The sequence below is a fragment of the Mus musculus genome, chromosome 6, assembly GCF_000001635.26.
Source record: "Mus musculus strain C57BL/6J chromosome 6, GRCm38.p6 C57BL/6J".
NCBI lineage: Eukaryota > Metazoa > Chordata > Mammalia > Rodentia > Muridae > Mus > Mus musculus.
The window spans coordinates 38798811-38822805 of NC_000072.6; the positions used below are offsets into that span (position 1 = coordinate 38798811).

The 23995-nt window shown below is 44.8% G+C and overlaps 1 protein-coding gene across 7 annotated transcripts in view; it reads right to left on the bottom strand.

Annotated features, from left to right (window-relative positions):
• Positions 1-23995, bottom strand: part of Hipk2 (homeodomain interacting protein kinase 2) — a 188820-nt gene that overhangs the window by 111299 nt on the left and 53526 nt on the right. For all 7 annotated transcript variants that reach the window (XR_001785097.2, XM_006505602.4, XM_006505603.3 and 4 more), the window contains exon 2: positions 19420-20503. Coding sequence is in view for 6 of the 7 variants with exons in the window: in XM_006505602.4 (XP_006505665.1) it covers positions 19420-20503 (1084 nt within the window). In the remaining variant the exon portion in view is untranslated. The remainder of the gene's footprint in view (positions 1-19419; positions 20504-23995) is intronic.

Genomic DNA, 23995 nt, shown 5'->3' on the forward strand with positions numbered 1-23995 from the left:
CCATACTCATGATATATAAATAAATATATCTGGGCTGTAGGGCAGAAAAATGGTTCTTTAGAGGGCAGAGGAAAGCCAATAATCAACGCAAATCAGAACTAGTCTATGGAATGCTTTATAGGACAAAAAAAGTCTGCTAAACAAACAAACAAACAAACAAACAAACTTCCTTGAGAAAAAAATATGTATTCAAAGGTTTGGGAAAGATGGCTTATTCAGTAAATGCTTCCTGCGAATGCATAAGGACTAGAGTTTGAACCCTCAGCATCCTCGTAAAAAGCTGGGCATGGTTACTGCTGATGTATAATCTTAGCACCAGCAAGGCAGAGGCAAGGGGATCCCTGAAGCTCACTTGCCATCTAGTTTTTCCAAACTGTCAATCTCCAGGTTCTCTGAGAAAGCCTATCTCAACTACAGTGGAGGATACGTGAGGGGGACACGCAGCATGGACAGGTGGACAAGCACACATGAGCATACACACATCCAAATATGTACCAGGAAGAAAACACAAATAAAGGAGACTTCTGTCTGTCTGCTACATAGAGACAGGGTTTCTCTATGTAACAGAGCCATAGCTGATCTGAAACTCACATTGTAGACCAGGCTGGCCTTGAACTCACAGAGATCTGCCTGACTCTACCTCCTGAGTGCTGGGATCAAAGGTGTGTACCACTACGCTCAGTGATAAAAGAGATTTATAGTAATGAAATTTACCATGAAAAAGGTTCTAGACAAACTGCCCAACGGCTTTATCAACAAATTTTTTTCATCATCCAATTTAACTAAGGTCATTTTTTTTTCCACAGTGATTTTCATCTTATCTTCCTCACTTGACACTTTTGAAGGACAAGCCTAGTCCTGACTTAGTATGACACAGGGCCTTGCTTATAACAGATGCCCAATTAATGTTCCTGGATGATGAAGAAAAAGAAGTAACATTCAGCTAGAACATAGGGAGGAACAAGTCATGTTCTTACATGTGAGACTTGACAGCACTGGCCACAGGGCCAGCAGGCACAAACTGACTAACCATGGACTCTGGCCAGTGGAGGCTCACAGACAAGAGTGGCCATTGCATATGCTGATGATGAGGAAAAGAGCAAATGTATAAACACACAACTCAGATCTCCCTCTTCCTTCTCATCTGAAGGCCATGAGGATAAATGTGATTATCCATGTGTCTTTGCTGATGACAGAAACTGGTGCTAAAACAGATAGAACCCAAGTACTTTCTGTATCCTCCAAACCCCAGCACAAAGGAAAAGATGACAATAAATAGTGTTATTCCTGATATATTAAAGGGTTTTGGGCCTGACAACTCTGAAACCTTACACACCCATACTCACATGAATGCATGTGCACACACTTTAGGAATACTGGAATATAAACAAAATCCCCTCCCCTTATCAGTCTTTCTAAAACAGAGGGGCCACACTGGAGGCCGCTGTGGGATTCCTGTGAACTGAGGCTGGTGCATCCCTCAGGGAAGTCTGTGGTCTCTCCCAGCACCAGTGGCCTCCTACGCACATGGAACACACAGGGGCCTGCAGAGATCCTGAATAAAGCTGTCCCTTTGTTCCTAAGGTCAAGAAAAACCAAATGACTAACCTAGAAGTATCCTAAAAACACTCAAATTCTAGCTGGCATGTCTAACAACTTTAGGGTTTACTTAAAAATTAACCTCAAAATGCCCAAATTTCAGTTTCTAGTAAAACTCATCTTATTTCAACTTCTTCGCCTGAAAGTAATTTTCCTTTTTCTGCTTAAAAAATGGTTCACGGAGGTAAAATTTACATACTATAAAACTAGCCATGATAAGGTAACTATTTGGTGCATTCACAAGATTGTACAAATCCCCACCTCTATCTAGTTCCCAAATGCTCTCTGACTCGGAGGTAAAACCCCTTTACCCACAAAGCAATTCCTCCCATTGTCCCTTTCTCAGGCCCCTGGCAAACATGTCTGCATTCTGCTGAGTTAGTCTATTTTGGATTTCTTATAATGTGACCTTTTGTGTCTACTTTCTTTCCCTAAGCAAGCAGTTTTGATGTATAACCTTTTTTTGTGGGGGGGGCAGGGGTGACAGCTATCAGTATATCATTCCATTTCCCACCCTGCCCCCAGCCTCCCAGTCCTCCAGCCCCCCAGCTTGCTACTGTTGTTTTGATAAATAAAATTGTGTTGTATCCGTTCACTGCAGTCAACCAGAGATGCACATTTGGATTGGCCTGCTTCTTGGCTACCGTATATAGTGTTATATGAACATGCATGTACAACAATTCAAGTAGATGTTTTCTGTCTTTTACAACATAAACCTGGAAATAGAATTCCAGGGATCATATGGCAATTCTATGTTTAATGTTTTTAGTAACTGCCAAGCTGTTTTCCATAATGGCTGTGCCGTTTCACATTCCCACCAGCAAGAAAGGGTAGAGAATATTATTTTACACATAATTTATTTTAAAGTTTCCTAAATAATTTTCATTAATATTAACCCTTGTGCTCCACAAAAATCTTAGGGATTTCTTTGAGAATTTTTATTTAATAGGCCCTGTGAAATCTCTAATCTCCAGCCCCACTCCCATCCAGCACAGACAATATGACAATTACCAGAAGAGAGCAGACACCCAGAATGTCTACCATCCAGCTGGCTGCCCAGAACTAACACCCAGACACAATTAGCAAACAAATGTCTGTCTGCAAGTTCCATCGATGAAGAGATGTCTAATACAGATTTTTCAAGGAAGTAAGAATTTATAGCAGAAAAGGAGGAAATGCACAGAGGGCAGAGTGGCCACAGGAAGGTAAGCAGAGCTGAAACCTGTGTAAATAGACAAGCAGGTATTAAAAAAGACAAGAAACTGTAGCCACATGGGGTACTGAGTATCACATCTCTGGAGATGTTTGTGGCCTGCCTTCTTCAGGAGTCCAGCCAACTCTGCTCATCCCTAGGTCTTGGAACTTGGGGACCAAGAACCTGGGGGGAGAGAGAGAGAGAGAGAGAGAGAGAGAGAGAGAGAGAGAGAGAGAGAGAGAGAGAGAGAGAGAGAGAGAGAGAGAGAGAACATGAACAAACTACTGAAGAGTGAGTCCCTTCATCTCTCTGCCAGTACTGAGCATCAGTGTCTCATTTCCAAAGTGCTGTGGGGAGCATATCTCTTACCAAAGAACTCCCCCCTACCTGCCAGGAAAGATAATGCTGTCATGTTTCTTTAGAAGTGTTCAATTTCAGTAGTAAAACAAACCCAGCAATTCTCCTGCTGTGCAAGCAAAATTGAAAGTATTTATGTGTGGTGAGTCTTGCCTGCCTGATGAAAAGAGGAGCAGAATGAATATATACATGCTCCTTCCCTGCTCCTTTATTACCTGGAGACCAGAGATAGACTTGAGCCTGCCTGCCTGCCTTCTGCAGCCTCCATTGCAGCAAGATGCTACATTTTGTCAGAGGGAATATCCACCAAAAATCAGGTTGGTGTGAGTACCTCGAGCTCACCTGCTTGGAAGTCAGAGAGGGTTATAGCTGGGCAGTGTGAGCTGGGATGTGTCTCTCTGTACCAAGCCCTGGGCAACTGTTCCCATTGCTGAAGCCCAGCCACCTGCACCCACCCTGTCTACACTCTTAGACTGAGTGTTGAGGTTGAGGCTGCTTCAGATCTGAGTCCATCATAGTGGCAAGCGACAGTCTGTGCACACCGAGGGGCATGCAGACAGAATGCATGCACAGCTGGGCCTGGTATCAGCATACCTAGGAAGATAGGCATGCTCACTCTGCCTGCACATGCAGCCAGCTTCAGACTCTGACACTGAATTGGAATTTTAACCAGGGTGTGTATGTGTGCACACATACATCACACTTGTGTTGTTCTGTCCAGGGGTACCAAATTATCATCATGATCACAGACAGAACTAATCAATAACTCTCAGTCATATGATGTCCATTCAGATCAAGCACATGCTTTCCGTGTGACAAGAAAACAAATACTGATGGCATTCTCTAGAGGACAACTGACAGTTGTTTGAAATAGGGGAGGAACAAAGCTACTTAAACACATTCCTAGGGCTATTTTCAAGGGGTTAGAGGTGGTCCCACACCCCACCTGATAGCCAAAGATTCTCAAATTCCTGCTTTCTGGAGTAGATAGGAGCTAGCTCACAGATAGCACACAGATAACCCAGGGCTAGGCCCTGTGTCCCATGGAATGAAGACAGTAAGGTTTCTGAGCTACCCTTTGAGTTGCTGTAAAGATCAGACAGAACCTTGTTCCTAGAAATACACAAAGACTTGAGTTACCAATGTGAGTGAAGGACTGGTCAAATACAACAATGTGTTGTTGAAGCAGAGTATGCCAGCCAGGCACCCAGCTCTATGAATGGCTACTTAATCTGCATAGCACCATATTCCCTGAACCTTAAGCAATGGGCCTTTCAGTCAGCCTATAGAGACCTCCCTTTTTTCTTGACCCATTTCACTGAGATTTTCTACAGAATTCTCCTATGGCTTCCCCAAAAGAGCATGTATGGCTGGCTTTGGACCCAGGCTCATTGGGTTGGGGAGGGCTCTAAAAGGTCCTGAAGCTCTTATCAAATAAGATGTGCTCAGAAAAAAGTGTTCTTGCTCTGAAGAAGCCATAGAGTATACTCCCCAGCCTAGCCTCTTTGTATCCCCACTAGCAGAACCAAAAGAGTAAAAAGTAGGTACACATAACCACTTGCTGATAAAGCTTATAAAGCAAAGTAATGAGGCAGAGACACAGCACCATGACATGACATAGAAACAGAAAAGCCTGGGACAAACAAAGACGGAACAGCTTTCCGGCCAGTGCTAGTAGCACCTAATTTGAATCAATTAACCCGAAACTGAAGAGACCCATGGGAACACTCCTTACAGGGGAGCCCTGACACATGATAGTAAAGCAGCCAGCTAGCTAAGTTCTGGAAGCTGATTTCTCCTTACTATATTTCCCAGCATCTAAGTATGGCAGGCAAATTCACTAGAGATGTGTCTACTTGGATCTGTTTGGGACAACTATGTTCCCTATACTCAGCCAGTGAGGCAGGTTGATTACTATCTCTTTAAGTGTCTACCATTAGCCTTGGAAGCATAGGCAGGCATAAGAAAAGAGAAAGGAAAGGCCAATAATAGGGAAGGAGGCAAGTGCATGGGTCTCAAAGCTCCCCAGACCTCATGGGTAACAGCCTCTCTCAGTGAACTAAAGAGACATTGTATGAGAGATAAGTTACAAGCTGGAAGGATGCTGAGCCTCTGTCCCTTAACTTTCTTCCCTACACTCATCTAGCGGAGGCAAGTTGTTTACAGTACCTTTAAAGTCACTGGTCTTGAGTCCCTGTCCTGGTTGGCTTGCTTGCTTCCTTTCTTTATCAGCTTGAAACAAGCTAAGGCCACCTGGGAAAAGGAACCCCAGTTGGGAAAAATGCCTCCACCAGATTGCCTGTAGGAAATCTGAAGAACACGTTCTTGATTAATGATTGATATGGGAGGGGCCCAGCCCACTGTGGACAGCACCACCCCCAGTCCCAGGAAAGGTGGTGCTGGGTGGTATAAAGAAGCAAGCTGTTTAAGACATGAGGAGTAAACTAAGTAGTATTCCATCATTGTCTCTGTTTCGGTTCCTGTCTCTAGGTTCCTGCCCTTCTTGAGTTCCTGCCTTAACTTCTCTTGGTGATGTACTATAATAAGGATGTATAAGGCAAATAAACTGTGTCCTTCCCAAACTGTTTTTGGTCAATGCCTCCCACCCCAAAGGGTTTCTCTGTGTGGCCTTGGTGGTCCTGGAGCTTACTCTGCAAACCAAGCTGGCCTTGAACTCAGAGATTTGCCTGTCTCTGCCTACTGAGTGCTGGGAAGTAAATGTTTATCACAGGAATAGGAACCAAACTAAGACAGTGTTTAATAGTGTAAGATAGTATCTAGAAATCTTTTCCTGTTGTGTGAGTTTAACATTCAAGTTTCATGAAGGGGGTAGTGGGGAAGGCTAGGTTTGGGGACAGAGTGGGAGTAATCAGGGAGTACCCTAGATGAGGGATAGCTCAGGCTAGAGAATGGCTAGTGAGCAGAAACAGAGTGGGCTGGGAGGGACAGAAGCATCAAGACTTGGAATTGTAGGCTAGGGGTATGGAGGATAGAGAGGACTAGGAGGAGGGACTAACAGAGAATGGAGAAAAACTTTAGGAAGGATTCCAGGAGAGAGGAAGACAGTGGGCTCATGGAAGAGCAATCTTAACAATGCTCAGACTAACATGGCACAGCCAGAGTGTTCCACATATGGCACAAGCAGGACTGCAAGCAGGTGGTGTGGCCAAGAGGTCTGCTCAGCTCGGCAAACAAGAGAAATATTCCCCTTAGGAATGTCAAAGAGAACTGTCATCTTAAACTGAATTACCAGGGACTCCAAGAAATATACACATTTTAATGACCTTGTTTCTTCCAAGGAAACAAGTAAAAGGTCCTGCAAATGAGAAAGGGCAGACAGTAAGCTGTGCTCATAGTCGACTTTGAGCTGACAGAAGCTGGGTGTGTGGCCTGTATAAGCTGCCAGGGTCATCCTTCAAGGCCCATGCACTGAGACTTGGACAAGATCACCTTTGCACATCCAGGACAGCCAGCAGGTACTCTTATTCCAGGGGGTAAATGGCCTTTCCCAAAAAACTGACTACTTCCCATACTGAGTATGAAAATGCCTGTAAGTGGGAGGCTTACAGGAAAGACAGGCTGGCTTGGGGGAAAGTACTGTAGGAAAACTGCCACACACTCAGATGGTGTACAGGTACAGCCTGACCATGGAGAACTGCAAGCACAAGGAGCCAGATGAACGCATCCCACTGGTCCTTGATGTCATTTGGGAATCCCAAAGTCTGGGCATTTCAGTGTTGAGTTTCTGCCTCTCTCCTATGGTGATCACTATCCTGACTCTGTGAGTACAAGCCTGTGACCTTCTCATGGAACAGCACTGAGAGAAGCTGCCTACTTTCGTCAGCAGCAGCTATTTATCCCAGGCTTGTTTTTGTAGGTTCCCCCACCCAGCCATTTCCAGAAATGACTGTTCCTCTCTTCCTGACCCTTCTGTGACAGAATAAACAAGACATCTTTTGCCCAAACACCACAGGGCAAAACAAAAACAGGAAGAGAAAGCAGGCACACTAAAGCTTTAGATGTAAAATTATCAGTGTTTTTAGAAGAAGATAGATTTAAAATGTTAAGTTTTAAAGAACTTTAAACTTGTATGCTATTTTGTTTCGCTTTAGCACATGCAGACTTCTGTTAACACCTCTTTACTCAGACTCCAATAGCCTCTGACTCTTGTTGCTGATCAGGGTGGATGTCTGACTCTATATGCCAAGTGCACTGATGTTTCAGGGGTTCACACTTGGTGCTTTTATATTTGCCAATGTAAGTTCAAATTTACAAAAAGAAGGAGGCTAGACCACCTTTCTTGGAGGTAAGTAGATGACAAGAAAATGACAACAACACTTTGTTCTTTATGTTTGTTCTGACTACAGAACTTGTATTTCCATTGCTCACATCCATGATAATGAGGATGCCACTGGAAACATACCCCATAAGTGAACATCCACACAACAATCAACACAGACACACAGCACATCTGGCACACAGCACATCTGGCACACACTGGCAGTGCTGTCTGTGTGGGGGATCTAGAGCACTACTCTTGGCGCTCTGACCTTTGGGTTGGTGGCACTGAATGAGGAAGATCATCAAATATCAAATGCAGATGTGTCCCCCATTCTGTCATTCTCCTCTAGTCCTGCACCTAGTCACAGGCCACAGGACATCAGGCATCACTATGGGTACAGCAGCAGCAGTGTGGCAATGAGCCAAGTCTTCAAACTAGATAGGTGCATCCACCTTCCCCCACCAACCACACTCAACACTGCCCAACACTGTTATTCTCCCTATATGCTACTTACTTTGCACTGTCTTCTGTCCCAATCTGGTACAGGAGAGAAGCCATTAGCCATATCCCTGACCTGCAGGCTTGCTCCTTCAACACCTCCCGATTGCAGTGCTAGAGATGGAAGGGAAGTAAGTAGTGCATGATGCCTGATGCTTGGTGGGTGGGACAACTTGTAATTGCTAACCATGCCAGATCAGACACATCCATGCAATCTATGACAAGAAGACTTAAGGAACCTGGGAAAGAATGGGTACTATGACCAGTAGCTGAGTTGCACCCATGGAGTTGTCTCCTTTGTTTCTCATGACAACATCATGAATTACTCAGGTTCCTGTCTTAAAAGAAATAAAGCCTGAGAAAGATTTGGAAACTTGCCTGAAGTCACACAGCCATAAAGTAGTAGATCCGGAATCCAAGCCCAGGTCTGTCTGCTACATATAGCAACAATGACAAAAGTCCTGACAACAGTGCTAACAGCCGCAGATTAAAATAGCAGCTAGCATTTATGAGTACTTCCTCTGTCCCAGGCCCTCAGAGCAGCCTAGGATGAGCTCTGTTCTCTCCAGGAAGTCTTTGTTCACTCAGCTTTCTCGCCTGAAGACAAGATTAGAGGGTGCCTGAGCAGCATATCCATATAGTCCCCAAACCAGAAAAGAAACAAGAGGTCTTGGGGCCCGAGCACCAGCTCTAGCTCCTTCAGTAGCACTAGTCAGGCTTTGCCTGTTACCCCTGGGGTAGTCCTCTCCAGCTTTCTACATAGGACAAAGCAGATGCATGATGACTTTGGGAAACTGGCTGGTTAAAGTTTTGGACTACTGACTTCAGGTTTTAACTGAAGTCTGAGCAGCACAGAAGAGTGTGTGTGTGTGTGTGTGTGTGTGTGTGTGTGTGTGTGTGTGTGTGTGTGTGGTGTATATGACTCTCCAGGAGGCTGAAGTTGGGTCCCTGTGATCCAGAGCTCAGAGAAAAGCCGAATGATATGGAGTCAAGACTTGTTAAAAAGGAAGGACTTGTCTGAGGGGGTAACACAGAGCTTGGCCAGCAAGGACGTCTGGTACATAACAGAGAGTTATATTATGGAAGCATAGGAAGCTACTACCATTGCCAGGACCCCACTCCAGTAGCCATCCTTCTCCACAAATGAGTGACAGGGAGTGCTAGCTTCAACCTGCATTATTCATGAATGGAGAGACTTTGGAAATAAAGTGGCTGACCTCCATCAGCCATCAGCCTTCATCATTTCCCTGACTGCCCTGTGCTCCACATGTGGGCCTACCTCTCCGCCTGAGCACCTCTGTAGGCCACCTCAGAACCCAGACCCACACTATTCCTAGAGGAAAGCTATAGGGGTTAAGTGAAGGTAGGTAGATGGATGCATTAGCTTCAAGTCCTCATCTCCCCCACAAAACAGCACAGAACTCCGTTTTGAATTCTTAGTCTACAATATTTTTTTTTTTTTTTTTTTTTTTTTTTTTTTGGTTTTTGGTTTTTCGAAACAGGGTTTCTCTGTATAGCCCTAGCTGTCCTGGAACTCACTCTGTAGACCAGGCTGACCTCGAACTCAGAAATTCACCTGCCTCTGCCTCCCAAGTGCTGGGATCTAAGGCGTGTGCCACCACGCCCGGCTTTAGTCTACAATTCTTAAATCTGCCTACAAAAGCATTTTCCTTAAATCCCTTTCCACTTATGAATACCAGCCATGTGATTGGTGGGGAACACAGTAGCCAATAGCACAGACACAGTGCTGCAGCTCACATGGGGTGTGGATTACACCATCTCAGCTTTGTATACTTTGGCTTCAGTATTCACTGTGCTTAACTGCCTTGTAGCAACCCCCAGGAACACTAAAGCCCATTTAGTCTTCACACACACTCATCTCCAAAGAGTGCAGTCAAGTTAAAGGGACAAAAGCAGCTCTAATCTTAGGGACTCCTGCTTTTTCTATGCTCTGCTCGAGAAGGCTCTGTGCAGCTTCTTACAGGGGATGGAGTCCTATATGCTTCCAGCTTCTAGTTCCTAATAACACTTATGCTGGTCAGCATCATCCTGCTAGCCCTTATTCCTGATTCTTGGACCACCTACCAAAGAGACCACCTGAACACAAACCTCTGTTTGTTTAGGGGTCTGCTAATGGGAACCCAAACAAAGAAAATGGTTCCTTAATGTCACCCTCTCAGCTTTTATCTAGTACCACGGGTACCCCCAAAACACTGATTCCCCTATGAAGCACAAGCTATGCTTGGCTTGTTTGTTCTCAGTTACCCTCCTTGACAACTCCATGTGAGGCAGCAGCTGATGGGGACAGAGAAGAGTTACCATGCACCCTATCTGGCAGAGTGGTGAGCTAGAAGGGACTGAGGGCAGCAGAGACTTGCTGCCGTGGGGTAGACTTGACATAGTGGCCCCAAACACCTGAGAGAATGGGAAAAGTGACTGGAGGGCAGCACAAGCCACTCCTCAGTTTATTCAGAGAGAGGAGTGGGACCAGGGAGCTCATCCCACTTCAGGTTAGAGACCGTCCTTGCATAGCTGAGGGTACTCCTACTCATGTCTTGAAAGGTCAGCACAAAACACAGTGCCTGGCACATACTTGGAAATAAAAAAAATTGCTTGTACAATGCCTGAATGGGAATTATGGCCCCCATCACAGCTGGGGCCATGGAGAGTGACCTGGAGCTATCAACAGGAGATCTCTTATCTACTGAAATTATACTAAAGTCACATACAGTACTATCTCCTCTGCTGGGCATCTGCTTTCTTATTCCTACCTCATTCCAAACATCCTCCTCTGAATCATCCACCCCCTCAGTCTGCCAACCCTCATGACCTCTCCCACCACACTCAACAACTACCTTATAGTCCCACATCCCCACAGCGCCGCCCCCCCCCCCTTGCAGGAGAGGTGTGTGGCTATGAGTCATGTAGGAGCAGCACCAAGCCTTCCCACATGCAAATAAGGTTTCCCCCAAACTCTCAGTCCAAGCCAATTAGAGGTACCTGTTGTAGAACCCTGAATTACCCCCAAAACTGTATATAAATCCATCCAGAGAATTAAAGGTGTTCGAGAACTACTCTGTTGTCTGAGTCCTTTGTTCCAAGAGCTGTAACACTTGGGAAGAGATCGGCTCTCCTGAAGCCTGAGGCTCCGCTGCACTCCTCACTGGATAGTCAGCCTCTCAGCCCAGCCCAACCCAACTCAGTGCAGTTACCAGTGATCTGGAAGGCAGGGCAGAGACTCCACCTCCCTGCCCACACTCGCTTCCCTTCGCCGGAACTCTCCCACTAGGCCTGGGCAGAGATCTCCGTGGAAAGCCTCTGGTGCTCAGGCCCACACCCACCCCTGAGTTTTAGAGATTTAATCACAAGACGTTTAACAAATGGACCCTCAGAGGAGCTACAAATCGCTTATAAGAAAGATCAACAGCTCAAGGCCAGACTGCCACCTGTGACCCCTTCTCTAATCTTGACAGGGGACACTCTTCATACTGTGTGAGATAGATTAAAGCCCAAACCACATGCAGCACATACACAAAGTGTGACCATGACGACAAAGAAGGTAGAAGGAAACTTTAGAAGTGACTGTGATGCACATACAGACTCCAGTCTCACTGGTGGATCTTTATCTACAAACTTTACATCTGACAGCTACAACTTGTCAACAGCCTTCTGAATGTCAATACTGGGTTAAAATGTGTGAAGAGGAAAAGCAGCCAGGCACAGGCCTGTATTTCTACTACTCAGGAGGCTGAAGCCAGAGGATTGTAAGCTTGAGGCTAAGCTAGTCTGGTAGATAGGCCAAACTGAGCCACTTAATGAGACACCATCACAAAATTAGAAGTTGGGGGGATGGGGGTGCTGATTAATAGAATCCTAGGCACCATGCCCAAGGCCCCAAGTCTGATCACCAGAAAAAAAGGAAGGGGGTGGTGCAGGGAGAAGAGGGAGTGAACAGAGAGGAGGAAGAAGAGGAAGAGGAAGAAGAGGAGGGAGAGGAGGAGGAGGAAAAGGAGGGGAAGGAAGAAGAGGAGGAAGAGGAGGAGGAAGAGGAGGAGGAGGAGGAGGAGGAGGAGGAGGAGGAGGAGGAGGAGGAGGAGGAGGAGGAGGAGAGGATTGGCTGTGAAACTTGACCAATGCCTGTTTCTGCTCTCCTCCCAGAACACCTGCCTATTAACCTGGCTTGGCATGGCAGATGTCTCCAGTTTCTAACAAGCATCACGAGAGACTGAGGAGTGGCAGGGTCTCTAGAGCTCATTTTGAAAACTAATCTATAACTTGAGTCCATGAGTGGTTCTATCCCTCCCATCTTTAGGCTTAAAGGCATGCAGCTGGCAGCCCTACAAGGCAGAAAGCTGAGCTGAGTTTCCAGGACACTGACACAACGTCTGTATCTGGGCCCTCAGACCCCACAGACACTTGGAAGGCTTCTGTTTTCTGAGGTGGATGGTCACTTCTGTCTTGAACATATACATGTGTCCTTCCTTAAATGTGTGCTCACCTGCAAGCATTCTCTGGCAATGCACATCAGCATCCCTGCAGAAAGAGTTAATGCCACCCTTTCTCACAAGCACACCCATAACTGCATATTGTGTATGGGCTTCACTGTGCTATGTGTAAGTCAGTACTTATGAGCATGCACAAGCCCTTACTCTCTTGTTTTTGGCAAGGTTGCAGCATAGAGCTACTCAAATACATGCAGGCTACCCTGGAAATTACCAAGTAGTTATGAGCATGAATTAGTAATTCCTGAAAGAAAAGACTAATTTCAAAATGTATACTATATAACCGAAGGTCACAGGGACAATGGAGATTTGAAAAGTTACCAGCCCAGTTAACTTATTGATCACTTTTTTATAGAAACAGAGCAGTGGCTCTGCTTGTTTCCACATGTGTATGAGTTGGCAAATGAGACTGTCAGTAAGCTGGATAGTGTCACATGCTATGCTCCAATGTGAGCCTGCACATACCTCTCCTCCTGCTGTTTTAGTTCCAAACGGCAGGTTTAAGAGCTAATGCTTGCCATGCATAACTGTGTGCAGGTTCTGTTTTTCAAGTGAGCCAGTCACCTTTTAAATATTATGATCTGCATAAGTTATACCATTTTTGAAACTTCTGTATGTGGCAACACCCTTTATTGAAGTGACTTAGACCTTCAGTCTACAATCTGGCAGTGTGGAAATATACCCTGTTCACAGTTCATGGGAAACTAGGAAAGGTTCCCAGTGTGGGTCAATGATGCCGGAATCACCCACAGGGGAAAGACTCCTTCCTCCACACAACTAGAATCTCCAACTATGGCTCACAACCTGGTGAGCACAAGTCCTGCTCACAACAGAATCCAGATGGAACAGTGCAGGTGGCTCACTGCTAACAGTGAGTCAGGGAAACGGGTGGTGAGGGCAGGACCAGGACTGAGGCTGAGGTGACCTTCCAGAGACTATTACTTTGTAGTGGTGGTGGGATTTGAAACCAGGCCCTAGCAGACGAGAGTTTCAGAATCCAACCTTAGAGAGAGCAAAGTCACCAAGCAAAAATGAAAAACAAACCCCATACTGTTCTCTGGTAAGTCAGTTCTGAAGTCAATTATCAGAAAAGTCAAGCTCACTAATGGGTCCACAGTCAGACAACGGGGTGGGGTCACCATATAATCTAGACCCTCTGTTTTCATTCCTGAATTAATACGTTATTCCTGGACCTTGTGTCTCCCATCAACTTTCTGTCTATTTGCCTTTTTCCAACTGATATATCATCACTAACCTCCTCAAGAATTCACAGACGCTTCCAACATGTTACTCTGACTAAACCCCAGCTCCTCATGCTGTAGTCAAAACTCCCTACTGTCAGAGCTCACACCTCTATACCACTATGCTTCAACCCAGCCCTTCAACCACTTGCACAACTCTTTTGTTTCTCCCATCTTCCTTTTTATTACAACCTCCATGGCCTTTACCCCACCTCAGACTTCCCTGAAGATCTACCTAGAGACCCCTTCACCACAGGTCTCTCTGGTCAGCCCATCGTGCAAAAGACCCCTTCACTGACCCTGAGCTCTGTGGCGGCTTTACTCACGTCTGCTACCCACTTCCATCTGGTACATAGTGGGTTCATAGGAAGTGTCTGTTGAATAATCATACACTTGGAATACCAAATTTCAGAATTATATTTCTAGGAACTTCTCTTTAAATCTGAAAGAGACAATTAACTTAAAATTTGAGAATGTACCTTTCTTCCTATACCATTAATAGGTAGATATTCAGAGCTACTCAATCATTGTCTGACATAATGATTGGAACTAAAATTAATTTCCATCTCTACCTAACAACCATTCCAGAATCATCTGGAAGATAGCCTCTGCACCCAAAACAATCAACTGAGAGAGTATTCTTAAAAATCAATCTCTCTCTCTCTCCCCTCCATCCCCCCCCCCCCGGTGTGTGTGGTATATGGAAATGCTTATGTGCCCTGGCATGTAATGTAGAGGTCAGAAGACTTCCATCATAGGGACTTTGGGGATCAAACTTAAAGATTAGCAGAATTAGTAGTAAGTATCCTTAACCCTCTGAGCCATCTTACCAGCCCTTATTTATGTTCTGGTTTTTATGCCCACTTTTGGAGATCTTATCAATGGTCTTAAAGGTCTCAAAAAAGTCTATACAAAATATTTTGAACAGTCCAGAGCAGAAACAAAACTGTACACACTGTCACCTTTGACTATCTTTTGCCCAACCGTGAATTTTTCATGGTTTTTCAGAGTTTAATGTTTGGTCTTGTTTTTAGTTTGCTGGTGATACTGACAGCAGAAATACCCTAGTACCAGTTAACTGTTTGCTCAAAAACCCAAACTTTGGCATCAATGTAGAATTAAATAATGGCCTGGCAGGGACTTCTTTAGTGAGGTAATACAAATAAACAGAACCACCTTCCACTGTGATCTTTTGCCACCTGAAAGGTGGCACCTTGGAGGAAGCCTGCTCTCAGCTGGAACAGGGTTTCTCAAGAATCTCTAGGGTAGCGTAGGGTAGGGTAGGGTAGGGTAGAGGATGAGACTGTGCCCCACAGAGGGCACAATAGCTCAGAGACAGGATCTAGCATAATTCTGTTCATATAAGCTCTCCAGGTTCTTAGGTATGAGAGAGCTTGAGAAGCCGCACTGCTGACAGCTACCCTCAGAGCTGACCTTCAGGACGTAGGTTAAGTCGGGAGACACTCCTATACCCCTTTATTACACCATAAAGACCTGACAAAGCAACCCTGATTCCTTAAAGCCACATATCAGGCCTCCCTCACAGAATGCTAACAGCAGCTCTGCGGTAGGCTAGGAACGCAGGAAAGGTGAGGAAAGGGTGAGGAGAGGCAGAAGCTCCTCACTCTGAAGTCTAATTTGCCTTTTATACTGAGTGAGGGCCAAAAAAGCTCAATACAACTAACAAAGCCAAAACTGCCCAGAGAAATAATCATGTTTTTTCTAAAGATACCTTAAATAGGATGTTAAAAACTAATGAATGAGGTCCACTTGGAGCCAGAATGTTTGAAACTTTGTGAGTTTTATCATTTTGATGTACAGCTTTTTCACTCCTAAATCTAAACAATGTACCTCATAAAAATCTTCACTATTTTATCTATAAATGGGAAATCTTCAATGTCAGAGAAATAAGTAAACCTAACTCATGTATTTTTATTTGTTTTGAAACTTTACTTAAAATTAAGCTTTTCTTACCTTTAAACCTGGTCAGTTACAACCTTTGAGCAATGTATACTGGCTCAGCCATAAAATCTTGTATGTAGCCAACTGTGACGTTGAGAAGCCACCCTGTGTACTGAGTGCACACCATCCTTTTCCTATATTTCTCTAAATACTTAATAAACTCACTAACTTTACTTTACCCTGGCCCTTGGGGCTCTTTCCTGTGGCCTTGTTGAGGATCCAGATGAGTTGGTGGACCACTGAGAAGAAAGGGGACTCCTGGGGCTGTAGGGGCAGAGCTGGTGCCAGCTCTCTACCACCACTCAGAATTCATCCAAGCACATATCTAGCTTCTAGGAAAAATAGTGGCTTCCAGGCCACCACCTTCCTCCCCACATCCCTCAGGCTGAGAACAGGAAGTTCACTTCATATCACTTTTTTTTTTTTTAAACCATACCTGATGGGGGCCATGGGAGGAGCACTAAATATAGTCCTGTTTAAAATGATAAAAGGACAAAGTATTCAACCCTCTTAAAGCGGAGTGTTCCTAATGTGCCAGGCTCAAGACAGGGGGCTCCTGGGGAAAGATGGACCCAGAGCACATAATGACCTCTCTGTCCAGGAAGCTTGAAAGCACCCTTCCTCTCTCGAAAAAAGTCCCTGAAGGTATGCTTTTTTTTGGGATAAGGACCTTAATGATAAATAATCAAAGAGCTTCTCTTGTCCACTCTCCCCAAGTAAAAGGTAAAGTAGGCAGGAAATCACCTCAACAGTTTCATCTAGGCTGACTGTCCTACACAGCAGGATGAGCAGGGTCCAAGCTGAATGCTGTGCTCGTAAGCTTCCGCTGGCCTATGTAGCAGGAGACTGACCACTCCGGGGCTCAAATGAGGCCTGCGGCAGGCAGAGTACTATGATTAATTTAGAAATGAAGTTATCATTCCAGGACTCTGTGCCCTTGTCCCTAGCGAAAGTTGCTTAGCTGGCCTTGAGAACCCAACACCATGAAGACGGGGGCAGGGGGTGGGGGTGGGGGGTCATTCTGCCTAGAATTTTAGGTATTAGTCACTTAAGGCCTAAAGAAAGGGAGTACTCAGATGGAAGTGGGAATGCAGGAAGTAGAGGTGACTGTGCCTGTTGACAAATGAGAATGACAAGTGGGGAGCTCCTAACTGTAATCAGCCTTATCACCCCATGAGGTGCTCAAATGGATGGCTGGGCCATAAAGCTGGTGAGAAAGGACATCAAGTCTAAGACGAGGATTCAGACCTGCCCCAGTTCCCATGGAAATGTCACTGCCATTCATAGGCCTCCTGAGCTAGGGTTCCTGAAAGCAAAGTACACTGCAGAGTCCTTGGCAGGAGGGGCACAGAGTGGGCAGAGTGACAGGGGCACAGAGGGCAGGAATACAAAACAGGCTTCAGAGTCCCAAATGTAACTTCTTGCGTCAAATTTTGCTACAAGGATGCAATGCTTATTAAATATAGTTTTAAGCCTATTACAAGCCTCCATGGCCAATTTTTAGCCAAACTTCAATGAAGCTGTCCACTTAGAGCAATACAGGTTAACTAAATAATAAAACCTCACACAGCCCTTGGCTTGGCACAGTTTGCCCTAAATTCAGACCAAGAACTGGCAAGAAATAGCCATCGGCATCCTGAATTTGTAAGTCTAAATATAAAGTGACAGGAAAGCCTCCATTTTGCAGTAACTACAGAGCAGGCCCCAGCAAAAGCCGCCTCTGGGGTAAGCTGTTTCTCTATGATGAACCATAGAGTTGCCTTTCAAGAAAAGAGTTAGTCACTCTCCAGAGAATATGGGTTGTCAGCCTCCCTTTTTATCTCAAGGAGGGGATACAGTTCCCCACTGAGCAGGCTGCACCTTCCTGGATGGCTCCCTTCCAGGCTGAATGGTGGAAAGAGAGCCAGCAGAGGTAGACCTAGCCTCCTGAGTGTGAAGAAGTATGTGAGAACTCCAGGGACAGAGGGCAGTGTGTGTACCTAAGTGCTCAGAGAAAGCCCCCACTTCTCACATTAGATGCCAGGGCTAGGGAGGAGCTCCAGCAGCCCCAGCACTCAGGAGTGCCCTGAAGAGGAGCAGAGAAGCCTTAGACTCACAGCCTACTTTCTCATGCTCCGGAGTTTGAGGTTCTTTTCTTGCCAATTTCTGGCTCTGTGGGACTGGTCACTATTGCTTCCAACACAGCTCTTTTAAATATAAAAATAAATATATTTTGCCATTCTACAACCCTGAACCTCGGTTTCTATCTCCACTGCCTCCTGACGCTGTGGCTCCCACAAGCTGGCCATTGCACATAACACTAGATTGTATCACATAATGGTGCAACAGCATCCTGGAACTGGTATAAAAACTCCGGCCTCCAGCTTATGGATTAGGAAGTTAGGCAGTCAGCACAAATCACACAGCCTAGTGAATTTAGGGATCAGTTCAGTTCTGGACTTTACTAATGCCAAAGCCTGCAGCATGCTGAAAACTCTGGGATGGCCAGGACCTTGTTTATCCTTGGAGCTAGCTAGCTAGTATTTTTGTACAAGGCCCATATTAGAAATGAGATAAATGCTTGTGTGATATTTGAATGTGCAAGAGTGTAGATGTGTTTTGATCCCATAAGGTCACTAATTCAAATAATGGTCCTCAGTGTAGTGATGTTGAAAGGTGGTAAGGCCTTGTGGAAGTTCATTATCAGTGCTGTCCTCAGGAGGAATTAAGGTTAGAAACCCCTGAGTGAGTTCTCATCAATAAAAGTTGTCTTAAAAGCTTGAATCAAATCTTGAACAATTATATGTCTTCCTATCTAGTCATGTGATCTCTTACTCCTATGCATGCTCCCACCATTATGAGACCATCTACCATAAGCTGAGGAGAGCAACATGACCTTCAACAATAAGCCTCTTTTCTCCACAAAATTATCCTGCCTTGGGCATTTCCTTACATTTAAAGGGGGGATAGGAATAGTTAATGTTCCTATTATAAACTTATCACAGGAAGGAGCAACTGGCCCCAGGACAAAGATCTTCCCTTCCTGCAGCAACTTCCACATGACTAAAATAGTAGTCTTTTAAGAAAACTACTATCAACCTATTACACACACACACACACACACACACACACACACACACACACACACACACCATCAACCCCTGCTTGTTCAAAGTTTCGAGGACTTATTCCAGGTACTATTCACAAATCTTCTGATCTAGCCAGGTAGGTCATCCTGATCTCCTAAACGAGCCTTGCATTTTGCTACCCTGTGCCTGTCACTGGCACCCCCTTCCTGTTCTAGCTGAATGGATCCTCTCCATCAAGAAGGACCTGACTTCTCCAAAACTCTTTCCAACTCTCAATGTCCAGACCAAGATTATTTTACTCAGCTGCTTCTCAGATAGCTTCTCGCCATCCCTCCAGTCTGCATGTATTCTAATCTTTCAACCATATACATAAACAAAAAGTCTCTTTTTGTTTTTAGAAAGATTTATTTTCATGTTTGCTTGAATGTATGTATGTATACCACTTGCATGTATAGAGGCCATAAGAGGGAGATGGATTCCCCTGGAATTAGATTTACTCATAGCTGTGAGCTGCCATGTGGGTGATGGAAAGCAAACTGAAGTCCTCTGTAAGAGCAGCAAGTGCTCTTAACCATTGGACCATGTCTCCAGCCTCATATTACGGTCTCTGTCTGGTAACAACCATTATCATTATCCCCACCATGGCCTCTGCACATTCCCTGTGGATGCCACTGGACCTCCTGCATCCTGACTATCTCCATGGAAAATGTCTTACCGGTAGTATCTGGATTGCAAGTACGTAGAGCAGACAGCTTTGGACACATGACTAGCTGAACCAAAGTCAATGACCTTCACTCGGTACGGTTGTCTGGATGGATCCACCAGCATGATGTTTTCTGGTTTGAGGTCAGCATGGATAAGACCCAGGCTTTTGAGTTTCATCAGGGCTGTGGCTACCTGCTGGAGGACTGGGCGAATATACTTGAGGGGCAAGGGACTAAACTTGTTCTGTTTCAGAAAGTCATAAAGGTTCTGCTCCAACATCTCAAAGACTAAGCACGTGTGGTTCTTGTGCTGGAAGCACTCATAGGCCCGCACAAAATTGTAGTCATCAGCGCTCTCCGTGCTCAGCCGGGCCAAGATGCTCACTTCAATCTGGCCTTGCCGGGCATAGGAGGGGTGGTTCTTGAGGATCTTAATGGCCACAATTTCATTGGTGCCCCGTTTCCAGCACTTGACCACTTGCCCAAATGTCCCTCGCCCCAAGAACTCTAAAACCTCATAGGTGTTGGTCATGGAGCACAGTACTTCATGCTGCACCAGCTGATAGTCCCCTTCACTGTTGGAGCCACTGTTTTTGGAGGTGGCAGTGGATGTGGTGGCAGTGGCTACAGTGGCCCCGCTGGCATTATTCTGAATCATGGGTGGATGCTCTTCAATGATCTGCACGCTGCTTGTGTTCTCAATCTCCTCACTCTTGCGCTTGAGTCCACATTTTTGGTAGGTGTCAAGGAGGCTCACAGTGCTTCGACGCATTAGGTTATGTGGTCCACCGAGGACTTGCCCGGTGACAGAAGTGCTACTTGCTGATGTTACAACTATGTGTCCAGTACTTCCTGGGAAGATGATGGTCTGCTCGTAAGGTAGGCTTGGGTTGGGGATTGGCAAGGAGGTGCTGACGGTTGTGGAGGCTGGCTGAGAAGGTGGTATGTTCTTGCTCTGGCTGTACACTTTGCTGTGGGAGCCGTACCCAGTCATGTCCCAGTTGGAACTTGGCTCTACTTTTAGTTTCTTCACACTACAGAAGGCACTTGATTGAAGGGTGTGAGGGGAGAAAACTTGCACATGTGAGGCCATACCTATAAGGAAAGAAAAAGGAAAATTAATTCTTTCACTCCTCCAATAATAAACGTAATCGACTCATTTAGGCTCAGATTGTTCTTCCACTCTGAAAGAAGCTTAAGGACTGGGGAGATGGATCAATGGGTAAAGCACTTCTGCGAAAGTGTAAACACTTGAGTTCAGATCCCTAGAACCCTTGTAAGCTGGGCACAGTCACATGCAACTGTAAGTCCATAGCTCCCATAGCAAGATAGGTGACAGAGACAGGAAAATTTCCAGGTCATGGGCTAATAACTAGCCTGACATATGCAGCAATAAACAGCATCTCTCAAACAAGGCAGGAGGTAAGGACTAACACCTAGAGTTGTCCTCTGGACAACATTACATTTCTTGGTCTGCATGTGCACATGAACATATATACATGCATGATGATTTAAAAATTCAGCAGCTTGAAAAAGCAAATCAGTTTCCACCCAGAAACACATTCAAGTCTCCTTGTTTGTGAGACCTATGGCTCCCATATTCTGCCATCAGATCTACCAGCGTTAGGATAGAAGACTCCTAAAAACAGAGTCAAAAATAGTCAAGAATCAGATAAAGAATCAGGACTTAGTTCATCATTTATTTTTTGTAATTAATTTGTAACAGAAACCAATTCTCCATTCCTTTCAGGTTGCATCTTGCTAAATCTGAAGATTATATCAAGTATCCCAGGTAAGTGTTACATACTTAGCACCTCCATGTAGTCAGCTTAGCCTTGTCAACAGATAGCAATAACTAGGTTCACTACTCTTAAGAAACACGTCCTTGCACAAACCCTAGCACAGGGGTCTCTCGTGCTCGTCTATGCTCTGAGTGGGGCAGACTACATACCATCTGGTACCCTCATCATTCTGAACTCTATAAGGCTGAGTTGATGGATGATTTGGTGTCCCCTTCAGACAGGACCCAGTAGCACCGTGTGTGGGCTCCTTGCTCATTGTTTTGTTAATCTAGACAGTAAGAAATTTCTCTCAAGAATCCTGAGATTTTAGGTGCTGGGGAGATGGCTTTGTCGGGTAAATTGTTCACCAAGCAAGCATAAGAGATTGAACGTGATTTCCAGCATCCACTGGATATGCAGATGGGGTAAGGAGAATTGGACATGGCTTTGTGTACCCAACACTGAGGAGGCAGAGATGGTGGGTTCTTGGGGTTCATTGGTCAGCCAGTCTAGCCTAACTGGTGAGCTCTAGATTCACTGAGAGGCCTCACCTCAAAAACAAATAAGATGGAAGGTGATTAAAGGAGGCCCAGATGTCAACCTAAAGTCTGTAAACGCTCACACATAATGGAAGCTGAGAGTGAACGAACTATGATTTCATATTTGCAACTCAGATAATCTTAAAACTGCTTAAGACCTTTCTGAAGTAGCTGTACAACTTATAATTATGGTGATACTGGAAATTTTAAAATGTGATATATAGATTAAGGAAAAAACACTACAGCGACAAGAAAGGAAAACCCCTTAAAGGTACAAGAAGAAACAAATAACCAATTTGCTGCCTTGGATAACCATTTCTTGTGTGTGTGTGTGTTTTCATGTGTATACATGTCTGAGTATGCATGTACTAAGTGTATAGAGGCCAGAGGCTGATAACAGGTTTCTTTTTCAGTTGCCATAGTTTCAGAGAAAAGGTCTCTCTGCTGAACATGTGGCTCACCAATTCAGCAAGACTGACAGGCCAGCAAGCCCCTGAGATCTTCCTGTTTCCACTTCCCCAGTGTTTGGGTTACAGACACCTGGCTTTGTAGTGAATGCTAAGGATGGAGCTCAGGTCCTCAAGCTTATGTCACACTGAATCAGCCACCTCCTCAGCTCCATTGCCATTTCTTACAATGGCACTTAGAAGGTGAAGAGACCGCCAAGCTTTACTGATACTTAAGCATCTAGCAGCTGCTCTCTGACCCCCAGCATTGTCTAGAGTGGTTCCTTAACACCTCCCTCTTAATGCCATCCTTTGTCCCCCAATCCTCCCTCTCTTCAATGGATCCCCACCTATCTTGCCCAGAATTCTGAGGTCAGTCACATTCTGCTAGTCCCATAATCCATAGTCTCCCATTTTTTCTATAGAATTCTGTTTCTGCCATTCCCATCCCCACTTTAAGCTATTGATGATTTCTACTTTTGGGGCCAAAGTTTTTAGCTGGTATTGAACAAGGTTGTTCAAATGCATCACTGACCTAACCTTTCCCTCTGCCTCCAAGTGTGTGTGCAGGCACAAACCTCCAACTTACAAGACAGAAAGAGTAACAGTCACAGCCCCTCTTCACGCCTTCCTTCTTACCTATAAATTACGCTTCATGTACTCTTTTCTTCAATGCTCATTCTTAATCCTTCTCCTTCAACATATTCAAATATCATAGACCTGTGTTCTTAAGGTAAATAACTTCCTAATTGCCTAATCCAATGGCTCTTTCAGCCCCTATTCTCCTTAACCTCTCTGCAACATCTGATACCGCTGACCACCACTTCCTTCTTGACGTTCTTATCTGCTCTAATGTGAATCTGTAACTGCCTTCCTCCTCCCAATGGCTAATTACACAGGGGTTAAGGCAGCTCCTCTTCCTCCTTTAAAATGCTGGCACTCCTAGTATTCTGTTTCCTCTGGAAGGCATCATTCATTTAGACAGTTTAAACAGTTATCTCTATGCAGGCAACTCCCACATGCTTATCATGAGCCAAGTTCCCACTTGAATATTCCAGTAATATTATTTCTGTCTCCTACTACATTAAAATGATCTTCCAAAGCTGAACTCCTTGTCTTTCCCCTAAAACATAGCCATTTATGCTTCATTTTAACATTTCCATTCTATTAATAAAGTATTTATCTAGTTGCTTGGTTCCCAAACTGTGGACTTACCTTGATGAGTCTTCATTATCACAGCAAATAAAAGACAGTCTTGATTGATTTCGCCTTCTTTTAAAATGTCCTTTTTTAAATTAAAAGTATTTAAATAGCTATATAAGGCAACATGTCTCATTTTCAACTTTTTAATTTCTGTTCATTTTGCCACTCCCATAGCTGAAATCCTCATTACTTTTCAAAAGCAACCCTAAAGTAAATATAGGATCCTGGTCACTGGAATGAGCGCTAATGTGCCTGTATCTGGCCCGCAGATTTGTCTTACTACATAAACTTCTAAGCATTGTTCCTCTGTCCAAAAGCTTCTGGTGGCTCCTTGGTGCCCAGGAGATAAAGCTGAAGTGTTAACACACATCCTGATTCCCATTCAACCATTTAGCTTCATCTTCGACCACTGATCCTCCAGAAATCTCAACTCTAGACCGGCCTCACCCCTTTTTCTAGAATAGCATACCTCCTGCACTTGCTTCATTCACTCCCCAGTACTTTTTACCTTCTGCCATGAAGTCATTGCTTCTCTCAACTAAAGACCACGCAGTTTAGAGGCCCAATTTAACCCAAATAAAGACTTTTTTAAGACGCAAGGGAGAAGACCAGATATGG